General features: G+C 41.5%; 1 protein-coding gene across 7 annotated transcripts in view; it reads left to right on the top strand.

The window, feature by feature from the left end:
* Positions 1-19,370, top strand: part of LOC122549923 (E3 ubiquitin-protein ligase HECW1-like) — a 462,631-nt gene that overhangs the window by 303,600 nt on the left and 139,661 nt on the right. For all 7 annotated transcript variants that reach the window (XM_043690154.1, XM_043690160.1, XM_043690156.1 and 4 more), the window contains 7 exons: positions 2,227-2,306; positions 5,814-5,935; positions 8,293-8,478; positions 9,550-9,684; positions 15,013-15,118; positions 16,217-16,313; positions 17,519-17,602. In XM_043690154.1, the coding sequence (XP_043546089.1) occupies positions 2,227-2,306; positions 5,814-5,935; positions 8,293-8,478; positions 9,550-9,684; positions 15,013-15,118; positions 16,217-16,313; positions 17,519-17,602 (810 nt within the window). The remainder of the gene's footprint in view (positions 1-2,226; positions 2,307-5,813; positions 5,936-8,292; positions 8,479-9,549; positions 9,685-15,012; positions 15,119-16,216; positions 16,314-17,518; positions 17,603-19,370) is intronic.

Here is a 19,370-nt window from a genome sequence, read left to right as displayed (position 1 = left end):
TCAAACTGGTCACATATGCACATGAGTCTGCGCACGGACAGCGGATCCTAGCAGAAAACGGCGACATCATCCATGTACAGGCAGGCCTTAACTTGCAGGCCCCCGCTGCCAGGAATAGTCACCCCTCTCAGGCTCGCATCCTTCCTGATGGACTTGGCAAATGACTCTATACAGCACACAAACAAGGCAGAAGAGAGAGGGCAGCCCTGCCTGACTCCAGATCTGACTGGGAAGCTATCTGATTCCCACCCATTGATTGAGGCTGCACTGACAATGTTGGTGCAGAGCAGTCTGACCCAATTGCAGATTCCCTCCCCAAAGCCCATTTTGGAGAGAACATCTCTCATATACCTGTGTGATATCCTGTCAAAGGCTTTCTCCTGGTCCAGGCTGATGTCCAACTCTCTGTCCTGCATGTAGACGATCGTACCCCTGAGGAGTGCGAGACTCTCAGCGATCTTCCTGCCCGGTACAGCACAGGTTTGGTCAGGGTGAATCACCGACCCTAGAGCAGACCTGACCCGGTTGGCGATTACCTTTGACAGAATTTTGTAATCTGCATTCAACAGTGAGATTGGTCTCCAATTTTTGAGTTCCTCCCTCTCCGCCTTCCGCTTGTAGATGAGGGTGATGATGCCCTTCCTCATGGATTCACTCATGGTACCTTCCCGAAGCATACTGACATACACCTCCAGTCCTGGCCAATCAAGTCCCACAGAGCAGAATAGAGCTTGACTGGTAAGCCATCACTTCTGGGAGTTTTATTCTTTTCGAAGGACTCGAGGGCCTTGGTTAGCTCGTCCAGAGATAGTGGCTGGTCCAGCCTCTCCCGCGGTCTGTCGTCTAAGACCTCCGTGATAGAGGACAGGAATGACTGGGAGGCCGTGCTGTCGGTCGGCTTCGCGTCATACAGACTGGCATAGAAGGATTTACTGATCCTCATGACGTCAGCCTGAGATGATGTTATCGAGCCATCTTCTCCCTTCAGTTTGCTGAGCACGGAGCTCTCTTTGTGCACCTTCTGGAAGAAGAAATGTGAGCATGTCTCATCCTGCTCCACCGAGCGGACTCTGGACCGGAAGATTATCTTGGAGGCCTCCGAGGCAAAGAGCGAGGCTTGCTGGCCCTTCACCTCCTTGAGGTCCTCCGTGACATCGACCCCCATTGTCTCCAGCAGGAGAAGGTTCTGCATACTTTCCTGGAGCTGGCACAGTTTTCCCCACCTCTCTCTCGCCTCCTGAACACCTTTGAGGATGAAGAACCTCCTGATGTTCCCTTTTACTGTTTCCCACCAGTCCGCTGGAGACTCAAAGAGGGGCTTCACAGTTCTCCAACCTGCGTAGTCCCTCTTGAGCTCCTCATTGTCTCCCGGGGTCAACAGCTTTGTGTTCAGCTTCCACGTTCCCTTACCAGCCCGCTGCTCGTCCGTAGGTGACAGTCGGCCAGCAGGAGGCAGTGGTCAGAGAAGAACACTGGCTTGACGTTGGTGGGTCTGACCGAGAGCGTTCGGGACACAAACAGGTAATCTATCCTTGAGCGGATAGACCCGTCTGCCCATGACCAGGTGTATCTACACAGCGCTCCGTCTGCAGGGGTACTGAAGACATCGTGCAGCTTGGCATCTTTTACCGTGTCCATCAGGGCTCTGGATGTGGCGTCCAGTTTACTGTCCCCCCCCGCCGGATCGTCCATCTGCATCAATGATACAGTTGAAGTCTCTAACCAGAATGACTGGCCTGGCCGTAGCCAGCAACAGTGGAAGCTGCTGTAGGATGGCCAACCGTTCACTCTTACCCACTGGGGCGTACACATTAATCAGTCTCAGGGGAGCATTCCTGTACATGACGTCGGTGACGAGGAGGCGCCCACCCACCACCTCCTCCTTAATCTCGGAGATGGTGAAGTTGCCTCCTCGCAACAGGATACCCAGGTCGGAGATAAAATGTTCAGATTGTAGAGCATGTTTAAGGCCTGCCTGCACTGTATTGAGAGCAGGAGAAATAAATAGGGCAATGATTGGAGATATACATTTCAATGATGGTTACTCTTTCAGGTCACAAGTGTTGTCTATGATTTATGATATCGTGGCAATGATTTAACTCATCCCAATCTGTTACTGCAATGACACTTCTGACAATCTCTTCTTCTGACTCCAAGATATAAGACATAACTCAGTAAGATATTCTATATTTCAATAATCCCATTCTCTCTCTGATTTGATAACAGGTATCAGAACATCCAGCGGACAATTGCAACAGACAGGTCAGAAGATGAAGCTACTGCAGAGATCTTACAACCAAATACAGGTTTGTAATAATATCAAATATATATTTGTTAAAGTAACGTTAGCCTCAGAAACCATTCACATGTGCGAATCCAAACATAACATCCAGATACTCTGTTCCCTCAGGAATAATTATTATGGTTAATGTATCCTAGAAACATTAGTTGGATTCTCAACAAGACCTTGTGCTGTGACTCTTGTGATCCTTCATTTGATCATTTAATGTAATTAACCGTGCTTTTCACTATGTTTTCCCAAAGCTTCATGCCATATAAATGAGCCATGATCATGTGAAGAACCCAGCAAAGTATGTCAATTCCTAAAAGTCAGTGTTAGTTCAGAAAGGAAAAGACTACTCCTGTAGGCTTGGAAACAGAATGGACAAAAAGATGAAAGTAATCACAGGGGAAACGTGAGCTGCTTGTTTCTTTTAGTACCTCGTGTGGGGTAGTGCACATACTGACAGGCCTGGAACTGCAGCAGTTGGAATCAATCATTTGCAACCTAGAGTCACTGCAGATGTTTCAGAACTGTTTTATATCCTGTAACATATCATAGAATCCCTACAGTGTGGAAGCAGGCCTTTTGGCCCATCAAGTGCACACTGAGCCTCTGAAGAGCATCCCACCCAGACCTCCCCCACTCCTCCTCCATCATTGCAATCCTACATTTCCCAAAACTAATTCACCTAGCCTGCACATCCGTGAACACTATGAGCAATTTAGCATGGCCAATCTACCTAACCTGCACATCTTTGGACTGTGGGAGGAAACCAGAGCACCCAGAGGAAACCCATGCAGACACGGGAAGAATATATAAACTCCACACAGTCGCCCAAGTATAAAATCAAACCTTGGTCCCTAATGCTATGAGGCAGCATTGCTAACTTCTATATTACCATGCCACCCCATTTTTCCTTAGGGATTTTATTTTCAACATTCCACCCAGACCCCCATCCTCTCATTTTCCATGGCTAATTCACCTAGCCTGCATATCCCTTGACAATTTAGTAAGGCCAAACCACCTAAACTGTACATCTTTGGACTGTGGGAGCAAACCCACACAGACACAGGGATAACTTACAAACTCCACACAAACAGTTACCCAAGCCTGGAATTGAACCCAGGTCCCTTGTGCTGTGAGGCAGCAGTGCTAACCACTGTGCCACTATGCCACCCAGATATAAACTTGCATTTCCTGACCAGGAAAAAAACCTAGGCCATGGCTGTCAGAACATCAAATCCTTGTCACTAGACCACCAGGGAAGGTCAAATGATTAATAGTTTTGAATGTTGATTACTACAAAAGTGCTAGATACAAATAGCAGAAAACCTGTCTACTGAAACGTTAAATTCTAATGGGTTCATGCATATACTTGAGGGAATTAGTGCTCTAAACATAACACTGAGTTGACATTTGGAACAAGTGCTAAACCCAGTACATGTTTGATCTGGCACAGTTTGAATTGTTTTCAGTACATTTATATTTTTGACTTTTCCATAAACACAACCTGTTTGGAAAGCCTCCATTGTATTTTGTTTATTTGTTCATTTTGAATTCGCTGGAGGGGCCCATGTTTATTGCTCATCCTTTGTAACTTTGAGAAAGAGGCAGTGAGCTGGCTTCTTGAAACACTATAGTCCATGAGGAGTAGGTCCTCCCACAACAAGGTTAAGGAAAGAATTCCAATGACAACAAAGGAATGATGATACATTTGCAAGATACGTTGTTGTGTAACCTGGAATGGAACTTGCTACCCTTGTCCTTCTAGGTGGTAAAGGACATGAGTTTGGAAAATGTAATTGAAGATGCTTTAGTGACAAGTGTATATTATGGATGCAATGCATGCTGCCTCTGTGTGCTGGAGGTGGAGTGAGTGAAAGTTCAAGATGGTGGATAGGGTGCTGATCAAGCAGCTGCTTTGTCCTGCATTTTGTTGAGCTTCTTGTGAGCTATACTCATCTAATCACGTAGAGAATATTCCATCACATTCCTGAATTGTGCCTTGAAGGTGATAGACAGGCTTCCGATAGTCATCATGTGACTCACATCCCACAGACATCTCAGCCTTTGACCCACTTCTTTAGCCAAGTATTTATGTGGCTGCTTCAAATAAGTTTCTAGTCAATGGCAATTCTCAGGATGTTGATCAGAAACAAAAACCAAACTTAATGGAAAAGCTCAGCAGGACTGACAGCATCTGTGAAGAGAAATCAGAGTTAATGTTTCTAGTCCAGTGACCCTTCCCAGAACTAGGTTTCATTCTGAGGAAGGGTCACCAGACCCAAAACGTTAACTTTGATTTCTCTTCATTGATGCTGCCAGACTTTCTGAGCTCTTCCAGCAACTTCTGTTTTTGTTTCTGATTTACAACATCAACAGCTCTTTCAATTTTTACGCCAGATGTTGATGTTGGGGAGTCAGTGATGATAATAGTAATGAATGTCACTGATGTAGTAAGACTCACTCTTGTTGGAAATGGTCATTGCCTAGAATTTGTGTGGTGTAAGTGTTACTTGTCACGTATCAACCCAAGCCTGGAAGTTACTGAGATTGTGCACCCTGCTTCATTATCTGAGATAATCTGAGGAACTGCAAGTGGGATTGAACAAGGTGAAGTCGTCAGCAAACATCCTCACTTCTGACCATAATGATGCGGTCTCTTTGCTGATCTTGCTAATGTTGATCTTGCCTAGCGTATGCCCTGTGCAATGTAATCAGTATGCCTCTGCCAAGTTTATTTTTACAATCTTTGATCTGTACATCCCTGCTTACTATGATTTGCCTGTGCTGCTCATAAATGAGGCTTTTCACTGTATTTTAGTACACATGACAATCAATCAATTGAATGGAACCACTAATGTGGTGGAAGGTTGAACTCAAACAGACTCTGTTCAGATGAAATAAACAGTGACAGATTTCTCACGTAGTAATTGTGAATCATTGACCAATTCTGCAACCAAAATGGCATGTATGAAAGTGGAGAGTGTGATGCTGGAAAAGCACAGCCAGTCAGGCAGCATCCAAGGAGCAGGAGAATCGATGTTTCAGGCATAAGGCCTTCATCAGGGCATAAACCATTCCTGATGAAGGGCTTATGCTCAAAATGTCGATTCTCCTGTTCCCCGGATGCTGCCTGACTGGCTGTGCTTTTCCAGCATCACACTCATAACACTGATCTCCAGCACCTGCTGTCCTCACTTTTTCCTATCAGACATGTATGGAAGTTGAGTGAAAATAAATCCTCCCAGCCATAAAATGCAAGGCACCAGTCCTCTTCAATTAATGTTTTCCATACTCTTAGTACAAAGGGAAGTTACTTTTGTTTCTAAGGAATAACCCCTTTGCCTGCTCAAGAACTCCTCATCGATATATGTTAGGTTATCTTATACACTCAGCACCACAAAATGAAATACAATTCAATTTTATTATTTTTAAATCCTTATCTCCAAAATGAATATATTTCTCAGTGATTTTCTATTTAAGGAATAATATTTACGGAATAATATTTGATTCTTCATTTTGCTAGAACTGAGGCGAGAAGGATCTTTGTCTCCTGTGAGTTCCCAGAAGGTTAACATGTTACTGCAGTCTCCAACTGTCAAATTTATTACAAATCCTGAGTTCTTCACTGTGCTCCATTCAAACAATGTAAGTATCCTGCTGAATCCCTGCAATTGTTATATTTCCTGGTAATTTCAAAATTCAAAAGTTAGTGTGTAACTGTATATAATAATTTTAAGAATTCTGCATTATTTGGCATTGCTATGCACATAACTGTCTTATGATTTCAGCATTAAGCCGTTAGATTATTGTGTGGTTGCTTTCCTGTATGATCAAAATCACTATGCAGTTCATTCTATGCTCATGATTTCTTCATTCTTATATTCTGATTCACTGTGCTTTATAATTGCTCTTCTCTTATTCTGCTACATCATTCCTTTTACATTATTTTGCGCTGTTACACTGTTGCATCTTCTGTCTTCTGCATCACTCTGCTGCTACTGTACGAAACTATTTGGATGTGTTTTCCTGTAAAATTATTATCCTTCATGAGAAAGGATTCCTTGATTTATTTTTCTAATACTGGAATACTCCAACACAATACAAAACAGTTGACAGCTTGACAAACAAGACTAACCCTGTACAATAAATTGAAAGGAACTGAGTTCACCTTTTCATACTGACCCATTATGCATATCGCAGTGTAATATTAATAAATTCAGATAAAATCCAAGATAAGTTGGAGAACACTTAAGTTTTATCTGTTTATTTGCTTTACTACATGTTTTCTCCCATTAGAGTTATCAATCAGTTTTAAATTTTACTGCCAGCAGTGTTCAAATATTTAATTTCTGAAAAACAAATACCGTTGGCACATCTATGGTTGGAGGGTTCCCCAAATTAAAACATAAGACTGTAGCACTTTTATTTTACAAAGAGAAACGTATATGATTTCTCTTGCTTGTATTTAAAATGCTGTGTGTCTGAAGGCAAAGCTTCAAAGATGTGCAGACTACATTAAAATCTTAGCTATGTGTGGAAGGTTGCCGTTACCAAGCTGTTATCTTGCACTGAACTGCAGTTAAGCTTCCAGAAATATGAACCAATTCCAATTCCTATAGGAATGTATTACAGATGGCATGTTGGGTTTAGGTTGTGACTGGTCCAGTTATTTAATTCCTTCCTGCACTGCAGTGCTCAAATTATTGCCACCTTCTAATGTGGCTTGTAAGTCCCTAGCTCCTTTTCACTTTCAGTCATATTCTTCACCAGTACCTCATCAGCCAACAGCATCAGATCTGTTAGTCACATACATCAAATACAATAGAATAAAATCAGAACTATTTTGAGACAGTAAAACATCCTCCAGCTCAGATAACTTTCAGAAACTGCTCACGCTTTTCTTCATTTGACACTTACCATATTCTCATTTCTTACCATACCATGAACAAAGTGTGATATTATCTACATTACAATGCAAACATGATAATAATACTGCCGTATAAATCACAGAGTGCCTCTGAACCACAATCACATGATATATAATCTCTGCAGTTTGAGTTTCACTGAGCTTCTTGAGAAGAATGGAAGCAGTACATCTCCAGATGTTGTTAAATTTGAACACATAATCTAGGCTGCACTTGAGTACAATACTGAGGGAATATTGCCCCGTCAGATATTGTCCTGCAGCTCAGATGAGATAGGGGCTTAATTTATTTTTTAGATTAGATGACTTACAGTGTGGAAACAGGCCCTTCGGCCCAACAAGTCCACACCGCCCCGCCGAAGCGCAACCCACCCATACCCCTACATTTACCCCTTACCTAACACTATGGGCAATTTAGCATGGCCAATTCACCTGACCTGCACATCTTTGGACTGTGGGAGGAAACCAGAGCACCCGGAGGAAATTCACACAGACACGGGGAGAACGTGCAAACTCCACACAGTCAGTCACCTGAGGCGGGAATTGAACCCGGGTCTCTGGCGCTGTGAGGCAGCAGTGCTAACCACTGTGCCACCGTGCCGCCCACAAAGGCCCATGTGCCATTTTGGGTGAAAACAGCACTTTTCTAAAATAGTCTACTTGAATCCTCTTGAATCCTGGTCCACACTTATCCTTAAAAGAATCAAGAAACAACATTAGCTGCTCGTTATCTAATTGTCTTTTCTGGGGCCTTGCTGTGTGTAAGCTGGTTGGTACACATTCCTATAATATGATAATGGCTACTAAAGTATTTAACTGGTTTTGAAACAATGTGGGAAAGAATGATGACATGAAGGGCATTATGTTAATTCATATTCTTTCTAACTTTCTTAAACTGTCTTACATTCAATGCCAAATTACAACAAACCTTGTAGTATTCGCTTCTTAATACACTCCAAAGCATTGGTCATCTTCTAGACAATGAATGTGATTTACTAGTGAACCACAGCAATAATTTACTTTTGCTTTCAGAGAGTGGCATAAACAGACCTGTTCAAACAATTTCTTTCATTCACAGAGTGCCTATCGAATATTTACCAATAGCAGTTGCTTGAAGCATATGATTCTGAAAATCCGTAGAGATGCCTGGAATTTTGAGCGGTATCAACATAACAGGGATTTGGTGACTTTCCTGAATATGTTTGCTGATACACAGCTAGAACTACCTAGAGGTTGGGAAATAAAGACAGATCAACAGGGCAAGGTAAGAAAGGCCAGGCTCTAGACAATGGAATATTTCTGCAGGATAATGTTATTGAAAGAATAGCCAGTATTGAATTATTTATTGTACTTTTGCTAACCAGTCGAGCAAGATAAAGCATGTGTTTAATCTGCAACCCTCAACCTTTCAAAAAGTTTAGTTTCCACAATACTCTGCATGCAACATACTTACAATTTAGAATCAGTATAATGTGATACTCTTTGCCCAGTTCAATTCAGCCTACAGTGCTTCTTTGCTGCATTTCTGAGTGCAGATAAAATGTAAATATTAGTTTAATTCCATACAAAAGTAAAAAATTGCAGATGCAGGAATTATGAAATAAAGTCAGAAAATGCTGGAAGTACTTGGTAGGTCAGAGTAAAAACAGGTATTTGGAGCTAGGTTTCAGATTAAGCACTATTGCAGTCAATTTCAGAACAGACTCATTAGGCAAAACAGTCAACACCTCTTCCTATATGCCTAGAAGTTTAAATAATTTATACAATATCTTTATGTTCAGTGTACATACTAATGTGCATATATAAGTTTGTGAGCACGTATTTATTAAGCCAAACTACACAAAGTAGATCAAAACCGAAGGTCGTTGGGAAGCACATGACAGCAAAAGCTACAAAAGGGTCTACTGAAAGGGTTGAGAAAGGCTTGTGTGGAGCCTAATGACTGGCAATGACTAGTTGGGATGCTGTAACTTTTCTGTTACATGTAATTTTATGTACTTACTCTGTGCAATGCTCATTTTATTCCTTTTTATTTTAACAGGGGTTTTAATCCATTTTGTACAAATAAATCATCTGATCTATTATAATGACTGAAAAACAAATTTAATAATGCTTCAACTTATATATAATAAATATCAGTGCTCACCATTTCCAAATTCAACTACTCTGTCTCACTTGTCCTGCACTTACATAAATCATTACATAAGAAAATGTAGTTTAATATATTGTGTTGGTTAAATAAGTAAACACTATAGCATTGTTTATTACCCTCTAACATATCTGAATTAATAAGTGAGGAATGCTGCTCTCCTAATGGAAATATTCTCCATTGCAGTCATTTTTTGTTGATCACAACAGTCGAGCAACAACATTTATTGATCCTAGACTTCCACTTCAAAATGGGCGTCTGCCAAATCATTTAACACATAGACAACATCTGCAGCGCCTACGCAGTTACAGCGCAGGAGAGGTACGTATGTGTTAGACTTGTGTTCTGAATGATCAAAAGTTATTATAGTATAAAATGTCCTGTGATATTAAACTGTTTACCATTCCCAAGGTCAGATCATTACCACTGAGGATACCACATGTGGACTAGACCACTAAGTTACTTTTTGCAAAGGATAGGTAACAACGGCACAGGAAAAATCTCCATAGAGGTCAACTTCATAAGTGTCAAGCCAGTAGAGAACAGAGCAATACTGGCTGGATGATCTCAGCAATGAGGTGGTAATGCTATATTATATCAAACTCTAAACACATTTATAGTTTTGAATGTCCCATTAATGAGATGGGTCTTGGCAGCTGGTTAATAGCCTTCAAGAGTTTGATGCTGTTTCTTTTAGGGAGGCCCATTGGGTCTTAGGCCAGGGCCTTTCTTTGATATTAAGTCCCTGCCCATAAGAGGCTTCCGGTTAATCAGAGGCCACCAATTCCTGCAGCACCCCAGAGGAGCCCATGGCTGCTGCCGGAGAATAATGCCAGAATCCAAGAATCTAGGAATAGCATAAATAATTTGTGCAAAATGTGCGTAGGAAGGGTTTCCAAAGGTGGGGCCACTGGGAGAAAGGAGTTGAAGGTTCAGAAATAATGGCAGGTGGTGTTGGCTCTCAGCAGAAATGCAACATGCCCCAACCTAATGACCATGCCTTCGATGAGTACTGCTTGCGTTAAATCAATAGCCTCCTCTTCGCATCAAATGACAATTTACTTCCAGGAAGGCTACAAATCAGCTGACACATTTGCCATTGGGTTAATCAGAGCAGTAATGGGTTGAGAGTCTTAGAGGACCCTTGTTTGGCCACGTCAATCATCAAGGAAGTTAGACACTGCACGTAGGACAGTGACTCTGCAGTGAAGGAGTTTAGGAGAGCTACTGATGTACTTGCAATGCACAAATCTCCAGCTGCTGACGTTATAGCCCATGAACTCATCAAACATGGGAAACCAACACTCCCATCAACTCTGTCTCTGCTGGATGAAGGGAGCACCAGGACCTGTGTGATTAAAGGACTGTGACCTTTATCCAGGGTGAATGAACTGAATGCAATAACTACTCAAGTCATTGCCCTCCTGAGAATCATGGCAAAAGCATTTGGCTTTGTCAGAGTGTTTGGCCTAATGCATCTATCCCAAACCCCAGTACAGCTTCAGCACTGAAAGACCCTACAACTGATGAGCTTCTCAGTCCAGCAACTGAAATGCCATAAACGTAATACTATAACTTGGACCTTACCAGAAATTGGCTGTCAGTTTGATTGAGTTTCATCGGGAGTTTCTCTCCATGAGGTGGAAAGAATTTTCTCATTCCATCATTCAAACGTCACCCCATTAACTAGATATGCAGACCATTAGACACATTTCCTCTTACAGCCTCCAAGTCTCTTCTTTTGGATTGTAACCCAGCATCTTATCACTGTTCAATATGGGGCCATTGCATATAGGGAACTGGATTAGGATCACCACCCAGGACACAGACTTCACACAGCACCGAACATCATTCTGTGGACAGTGAGTTGGGACATCCTCAGTCCACACCAACATTTCACCTCATGGATTCAAAGCAAATAACGTAGAATAAAATAAATCCTGGATCTCTTGTATTTCCTGGGCATCCTGAGGAGATCTTAAGCTACAATCTCTTTATGTGAAAATTGATGTTGATTCTGGGCTCATGGCTCATCTGTTCCTCCTCACCTTCTCTGCAACTTTGGTGAAGTGCAGAAACTATGATGATGACACCAGTGACTGCATCAATCAGTAATACTGGCAATGATCCTGGAAGGGGAACATAAGGAATAGAACAAGTATTTATTTAATAATCTATGCAGTCAGCATTCACATCACACACAGTTGATGGCTTTGGATACATTTAGTGAGACATGGAGCATTGACATTGGATCTTTTTCCAATGAGTGCAGCACTAGAGCTAAGGCAAATAAACAGTAGGAGCTCGCAAATCCTGCAGGTGTATTGAACTCTTCTCCATGAAGATATCTATCTTTAACCTGCAAGGATCAATGGCAAGGTCAAGATTGATTGTAACCAGTATTTGCACACTACACGGATATACAATGCAGGTATTTCACATGCATTATGACATGATTGCAAATGACTTCAACCTGAATTCTGCAAATGCATGGTTGATGCAATTCCCCCTTGAAGGGTAGTTGAGTCACTCAGAGGTTGAGCCTGGATGTTAACCCTGACTCTACCCATTCCGGGTGCAGTCACAGCCATTTACCATTCACGACGAGAGAACACAAAAGGAAATACAGGTCAGGCTTGGCACAATGAATCCTAGTGAAGTCCACTGCCACCTCAACTCCATGTCCCCTGCTACCTGCACACTCCTTGGATAGCTCAACAGGACTGAACCCCCACATATTTCCACCAAGCACCTCTAAGCATGACTGCAATTCTGTTCCTCCTCCACTGAGGCCTGTTACGACAGGTTAGTCCTGCCCACCATTGTGTTGCACACTATCCCACTGACGACACAGTGGTGAGGTGGTAGTGGATTTCACTAGGATTCATTGCACCAAATATGACCTGTGTTTCCCTCACCTATAAATCTCCCACGTCCATTTCGAATTTCACCATTCATGGTCGTTGTCCCTTATGCATCCCAAATCGCTGCATCCTATAACTAGCATTGAATCTCCCCAGCCCGCACTTCCCAAACACAACAATGTTGGTTGACGCCCTCTTGATGCTGATTGAGCTGTCCCCCAGAACTGACAGTGGCTCATTCCCGTAACTGACTTGGAGAGCTGCAACTGTCGAAGAGTGTCATGCTGGAAAATCACAACCGGTCAGGCAGCATCCGAGGAGCAGGGGAATCGATGTTTCAGGCATAACCCCTTTATCAGGAATCAATCTCCTCCTTCTCCTCCTCCTTGGATGCTGTTTGACTGGCTGTACTTTTCTAGCACCACACTCTTCGACTCTGATCTCCAACAACTGCAGTGCTCACTTTTTCCCTGCAACTGATGGCTGCTTGGAAACCTGTCTGCTGTGCATGCAGCTCCCTAACCAATGATGCTGGAATCCCCTGACTGTTTATACTGGATCTGACAAACTGACCATGGCCTTCTGCCAGATAATATTCTATATTGATAAGGCAAGATTAGATAGTAATGAGGGTGACAAAGCATTCTAATCCATATTAATTGGCCTCTCACTGTTAACTAGACAGCAAGTCATTTTGACATCCAAGACTTGGTTGGAAAATACAACATTTTTGGTTTCAAAGTCATTCAACACCTCAACCAATTTCCCCAAATTTTTCACCTTAGCTCATGTTGATCAAGGTCTGGGAAGATTCCATTTGATATATTACCTTCATTGATCTTACCAAAGCATTCAACCTTTTGACTTGGGACAATCTATGTAAACTCCTGCAGAAAATTGTCTGCCCACAGAAACTGCTCAATGTGGTCAGCTACCAAGACAAAGTGATGGGTAAGGTCAGCTAAGATGAGACAGCATCAGAGCCCTTTAAGATCAGCAGTTGTGTCCAACAGGGTTTTGTTCTTGGCACTCACACTCTTTTACATGGTCTTCTCCTTGTTCCTGTTTTATTCATTGGTCAGCCACATAGGTCATCAACCTACATAGCAAAACTGATGGGAAGTTTTTCCAGATTTGCTGACCTGACATCCGGTACAAAGGATCATAAAGTCCTTATCAGAGAATTATTCAGTACTGATGATGCGACACTAATATTTCATTTTGGCTCTGTAAATCTGCTGCCTTGATGAGGACTCAGACAAAATTCTGCCTTATGACAAAAATGCACAATGTGCCAGTCGGGAGGCCCAGCAAAATTGATTCAATACAAATCAGCGTGAAAACTCTGATCATTGCAATTGTTAGGGTCAAAAATCTCAGTCCCAGGACATACTGCAGGTGTTCCTCAAAGTATGTCCTAGGCCCCACTGTCTTCATTTGCTTCATTCATGAGATCAGAAGTGGATATGTTCATTGATATTGCACATTATTCAGAATCCTCAACAAAAAAAAATCAAAAGGAATTAGTGAAAAATCCTGGACTAGTTGGAGTCATATTTAGCACAGAGGAAGTCAATCGTCTCACCCTCAAGACAATGCAGGAGACTCCTGGTTCCGAAGCCTAAGTTTCATCCATCTCCATGGCCTGTAATGAAAGATTTGCCTTCTCATGAAAGACCAAATAATTTGGCTTATACTCTGTGGAGTTTAGAAGAATGTGAGATGATCTCATTGAAACTTACAAGATTAAGTAGAGTCTTGTTAGGATAGATACTGAGAGCTTATTTCTGCTGGTCAGAGGATCTAGAACATGGTGCCTGGTCTCAGGATAACAGCCTGATCATTTAGTTCTGAAATGAGGAGAAATTTCTTCAGTCAAAAATTTAAACCTTTAGGTTTCTCCATATCAAAAGATTGTGGATGCTCAATTGTTGAATACATTTAAGGGCCAATTCGGCAGATGTTTGGTCCAAGGTTTGAAAATATTGGGAGTAGGTGAGAATGTAGAGTTGAGGCTGAGAAGCAACCATAATCTTTGTTGAATGATTGAGCAGGCTGAAGGGCTGTATGGTTTTCTTCTTGTTCTATTTCTTGTGTTCTTATGTTCTATCAAAATTAAGAATGTGCTGTTATATCCTTTTTCCTCCTGACCCCAGTAAAAGGGTACTCTACATTGCCCTAGATCAGTGAAGTGCTAGGGCAATGTATCCATTTACTTTGGGCCACACTCAAATGAAACACTAATTAGTTCCAAACTCACAATCAGTACAGTTCATGATGGGTATTTGCTTAATAAGAATGTACTAAACTAAATAAATCTCATAACTTGTATTTTACATTTTGCACATAGAACTTATTGAAAACTTAGCTGTACTTGGATTTCTATTTAATAATTAAAAGAAGTAACAGATAGTGACTGAGTTGGTGCTATGCATTTGTACATAACTTTTCTAGTGTGTTTTTAAATAGTAAAATTAAATACGAAATGAAAATATCATACGTTTTGGGACATGTTACAACATGAATAGTTTATTCTGTTATTGTCAATGTTTTACTTTGTTTGTTACTAAATGATGATGGCTGAATCTTAAAGTACAAAATGCTTGTGAAGTACATTTTATCTGTACTGTATGATGTCCTTTATTAAAATTATTGTGGCTAAAGATAGCGATGCACTGCAACCAATTCTTTTAGACAGTGCTTTACCCAATCATAGTTGAGTTACGAAGATCTAAAAGTGTTGGTGAAGTCCTCAGTTAAACTCTCTGATGCATTTCTGCTGTAGGCATCTGATGTATCGCGTGTGCGAGGATCCTCGCTACTTGCCAGACCCACCAACACTCTGGTGGCAGCTATTCGCAGTCAGCACCATCAAGATGTTGTGCCAGTGGGTAAGGGGATGAGTACTTACAACTTAAAAGCAAATGATTGCAGGTGCTTGAAATCTGAATTAAAAAGAGAAAGTACTGGAGAAACTCAGCAGGCCTGGCAGCACCTGGGGAGAGAGAAGCAGAGTTAGCTTTTAAGACAAGTATGACATTTCTTCAGAATGGGTCATAAGAAGAAGAGTCATATCAGACTCAAAACATTAACTCTGTATTTCTGTCTAATTGTGTTTACACCTCCCGCCCCCGCCTCCCCAATCTACTGTTAATGACTTTATAAGAAATACAGTTGTACTCCCTAAAGCATGTCATAGAAGATTATTCCGACTTTACCAAGAGCTTTTTCCCAGTATATCAGCAGCCAAGTGCAACCACAGATCCTAACCTCATTTTCTGAGTTCCACAGTGTCACTTGCAGCGTCTGCTTTGTTCTATTGTGAAAAAAGAGAAAGTAATGATATAGTATTTAAAAACTTGGATAGAACCAGTATTGAAAAATAAACTAGGCCGGGATGGAGCAGATATGTGGCTGGCCCTTCCACTACAATATTAATTATGTTGGCCCCTGTATTTCCTTCTATTTTTTGGTACATTAAAACATTTTAAACATAACCGCCAATTGAACAAAACTGATACCAAGGCAAAACCAGTAGTCTTGTGCTATACAGTACTGACAAAGCACAGGCCAGTTTAAATACACAGCCTGCACAGGTTAGTTAATGTCAATCAGTGCAGCAGCAGGACCACCACGAGGGGCATACAATTGACAAGGTGAAGAATCGTAACAGTATTTCTGCTCCTTATGGATCTCGAATGGGTGCTATAAACTGCAGGTGAGAGCATAAGAAGGCCAGGCTGGGATACTTCTACCCTACTGAGAAATTGACTGTCAATGCTTAGTGTTAAGGCACACAAATAAGGAATGACAGTCCAGTGGAGCTCTGGGAGGGCTATCAGTCCATAAGGAATTGGGTGCTATCAAGAGGCAGGAATTTCTTCCAAGATTGTTTTTAAAGGAACAAAAGTATAAGTAGACATAAAAATAAATAGATGTCGAGAAAGATTAAGATTATTCATTTGTCATTTCCTTTTCCTCAATTACAGCATACAATGACAAGATTGTAGCTTTTCTCCGTCAGTCAAACATATTTGAAATGCTGCAAGAGCGACAGCCCAGCCTGGGCAGGAATCACACTCTCAGGTAAATACACATCTCATCAGCTAAGATCCCTTCTGCATTTTTATTTCACTCCGTAGGACTGACAGAACAAATTAATGCTAATCTCCCGCCATCTTGTAAATGACAGAATGTGCACCATCTAATTGCTGTTCATTGAACTTGATTCAAGAGAGAGAGAAGCTAATGGTATTTTGATACTATTCTCAATTATATTTTCCAAAGTATCAACGTTGTAGTAGCTGCAAAACACAATGGTCTCAGATTTTATCTGCATTGCTGTTTGGTTCAGTTAGGGAGTTTTAAAACACTTAACCAAAATGAACTACAAATATTTCAGAAACGAATTACCAGCAGAAAAAATGAAGACAGACCAAATACTTTGAATTGAAGGAATGCTTTTAAAAAGAGGGCATCATCTATGCTGGGAAAGGATAATTTATCTACTATTTAAAGAGCAGAAAGAAACCTCTGTTTCCAGTTTTTTCTGCAAATGCTGCTGTTTTAATGCACTGCCTGATAATATCCAGCAACACCGTTGCACTGATTATCTCCAGACTCTTAGCAAACTCTGCCTGAATCCACATCCACATGTTGTATTCATTTTATAGAGCAGTCTCGAGAGAGAGATTATATCTGTTCCTGCCATCACAGGGTCACATTCCTGCCATTGTTTTTAGTTTGAAATTTATAAAAGGCCCAGAAGTCTGCTGCTCTGAATTAATTTGAAGCTACATTTTGTAGCTACTTTTCACTGAACAAAACTTATTTACCAAAGAATACACACAACTCATTTCTGCACCCCGACATAGGGTTGCCAAACTTGATTAAAGGAATTCCTGGATGCTTCATCACATGACTTGTCCCCATGTTTTAGCCATTCATCAGCCAGCACAGCTATCCAGTTGGTTGCAGAGTGACACCAATAGTGCAGGTTTAATTCCTGCACTGGCTGATGTTACCATGAGTGCTCCAGCTTCTTAACTTCTCCCCTCACCTGAGGCATGGTTACCCTCAGATTAAATCACCATCAGCTCAATGCTGGTGTATTCTGGAATTATTTGGTGAAAACAAGTTATCTTTTACTGGGTCAGATATGCTGAATTCTGATCAGTGGGAAATATATCTAAATGGTCCTGGTCAAATTTGCTTTCATTTTTATCTGTCATTAAATAGTAGGTCAATGAGTTTCTTTACAATTTCTATATTCCTCTATTACTTTATTTCAGGGAGAAAATCCATTACATTCGGACAGAAGGAACACTTGGTCTAGAAAAGTTGTCGTGTGATGCAGATTTAGTTATTTTGTTGAGGTAAAGCATTTTTTGAATCTACTAATTTCCCTGAATTTATTTCCTTTGGTTATGATTTTATAAGGAACTGATGCCATTATATGAATATATCATGTACCGGTATTAGCTGTTAAAAATGGTATGCTGTAAATGAGTAAGCTTTTTTTAAAAGCATAGGTGATCACACAAAATAGTCATTATAACTTGCTTCAGTTAAGTTCAAATTACTCTTGAAGAAGGAAAAGAAGTGATAAGCTAATCTATACTATCCCACATTACTGACTAATTTAACATTTACTGCTCATCATGCAAGACCTCAGTGATCTTTAGTGTAAGACAAATGCATTTCCCTTTTTGGATCATTCCAATTTTGTTGATCTAACTGGACATTATTATTATAAGTACCTCTTCTTTCTCTCTGTATCTCAAGAAATAGAATGCATAACTTCTTCTCCATTTAAGTATTCACCAGTCTTCTTCTTATAAGGGCAATCCCTCAAAACCAAGGATGACTCTCTTCCAGTCTGGCATTGGGTGCTGAGGTGACTAAACAGCCCCAATACTGGATCCACACACCATGTCATCGATGGGGCATGAAGTGTTTGAAGAGGCAAGTATGTGGGAAACTTGGCTTTTCACATGCTCCTTCCCTGCCTGGGTCTTTTGGAGATGCTCCAGATGGTTGGTGCCTTCACAGATACTTCTCCAATTTGGATGATCTTGGTCAAAAGATTCCTGCCAGTCAGTGAGGGATGTTGCATTCTTTTCAAATAGGCTTTGAGGACGTTCTCACCATGATGAAGCTTGGAGCAGAGAGCCGAGTGTCAATAACCCAAACCAATTACTTTTTCCCAAGAGGAAACCTCAGCCAACATTTTCATAGCTGGGTCTCCAAGTGTATGATTTCAAGTGGATAGTTTACTGCTAGTCTAAAGCAAGGGATTGGACCTTATGGTTTTTTGGCTAAGTGTGAGTCATGTTGACTTTCATACAATGATTCTCATTGTGAGGCCAAAAGAGTTTTCTCACCATATTTTACCAAACTCCTTGCATTAATTGGCGATTCAGCCTCTGCGTGAACATCACATCCAATTTCCATCACATCTTGCCATCTGCTGTTCCTGGAAGAACTCGACACTTACAGGAGATCCCGGAATTGACAGGCATTCCTCGTACCAGCACCATATTTAAAAGGCCTTAGTGCACTTGGAGAAGCACTGTCAGCCCAGAGCTACCCTGCACAGTTCCTGCTTGCTGGGTAGGTGGTGCACAGACAGGATATCCTCTTCACCCCGGACCATAAGTTGAGGTGACAACACCAGACCATGCCAGCTTCATTTGAGGCTACCAGCCTGATTGAAGCAGCCTCAGCCATGTGGGGGTATGCCCAACACTGTCAGAAGAAGTTCAATGCCCTTCTACAATCTGCCAACAAATGTGTCACTTTTCTCTGATACTTCACGCTCACTCTATGTCTGCTGCTGCATCCATCTCACAGCAAGGCTCATGCTCTATCACTCTCACTACTGCCTACACTCACCATCACCCACCCTAATCCCTGCCACCACTAATACTGCACACTGTCTTTGTTGCCACCCCCTTGGGACACCTCTGCGCTAACAGTAATAGCTGTGCCATATGCTTTCATCTCCCATAATACCTGTTTCTCTCTTATTTCAAGAGCAAACAGTCCACAATAGGGCAAAACAAATCAAAGCAGGTGATGTTCTGGCCACCATTCAGCACCTCAACCCTTCTGTGGAGAAAATCCTTACTTTGACCACCCTGA

This window comes from Chiloscyllium plagiosum, chromosome 5 (genome assembly GCF_004010195.1).
Source record: "Chiloscyllium plagiosum isolate BGI_BamShark_2017 chromosome 5, ASM401019v2, whole genome shotgun sequence".
Lineage (NCBI taxonomy): Eukaryota > Metazoa > Chordata > Chondrichthyes > Orectolobiformes > Hemiscylliidae > Chiloscyllium > Chiloscyllium plagiosum.
This window is presented reverse-complemented; position numbering and strand designations above follow the sequence as displayed.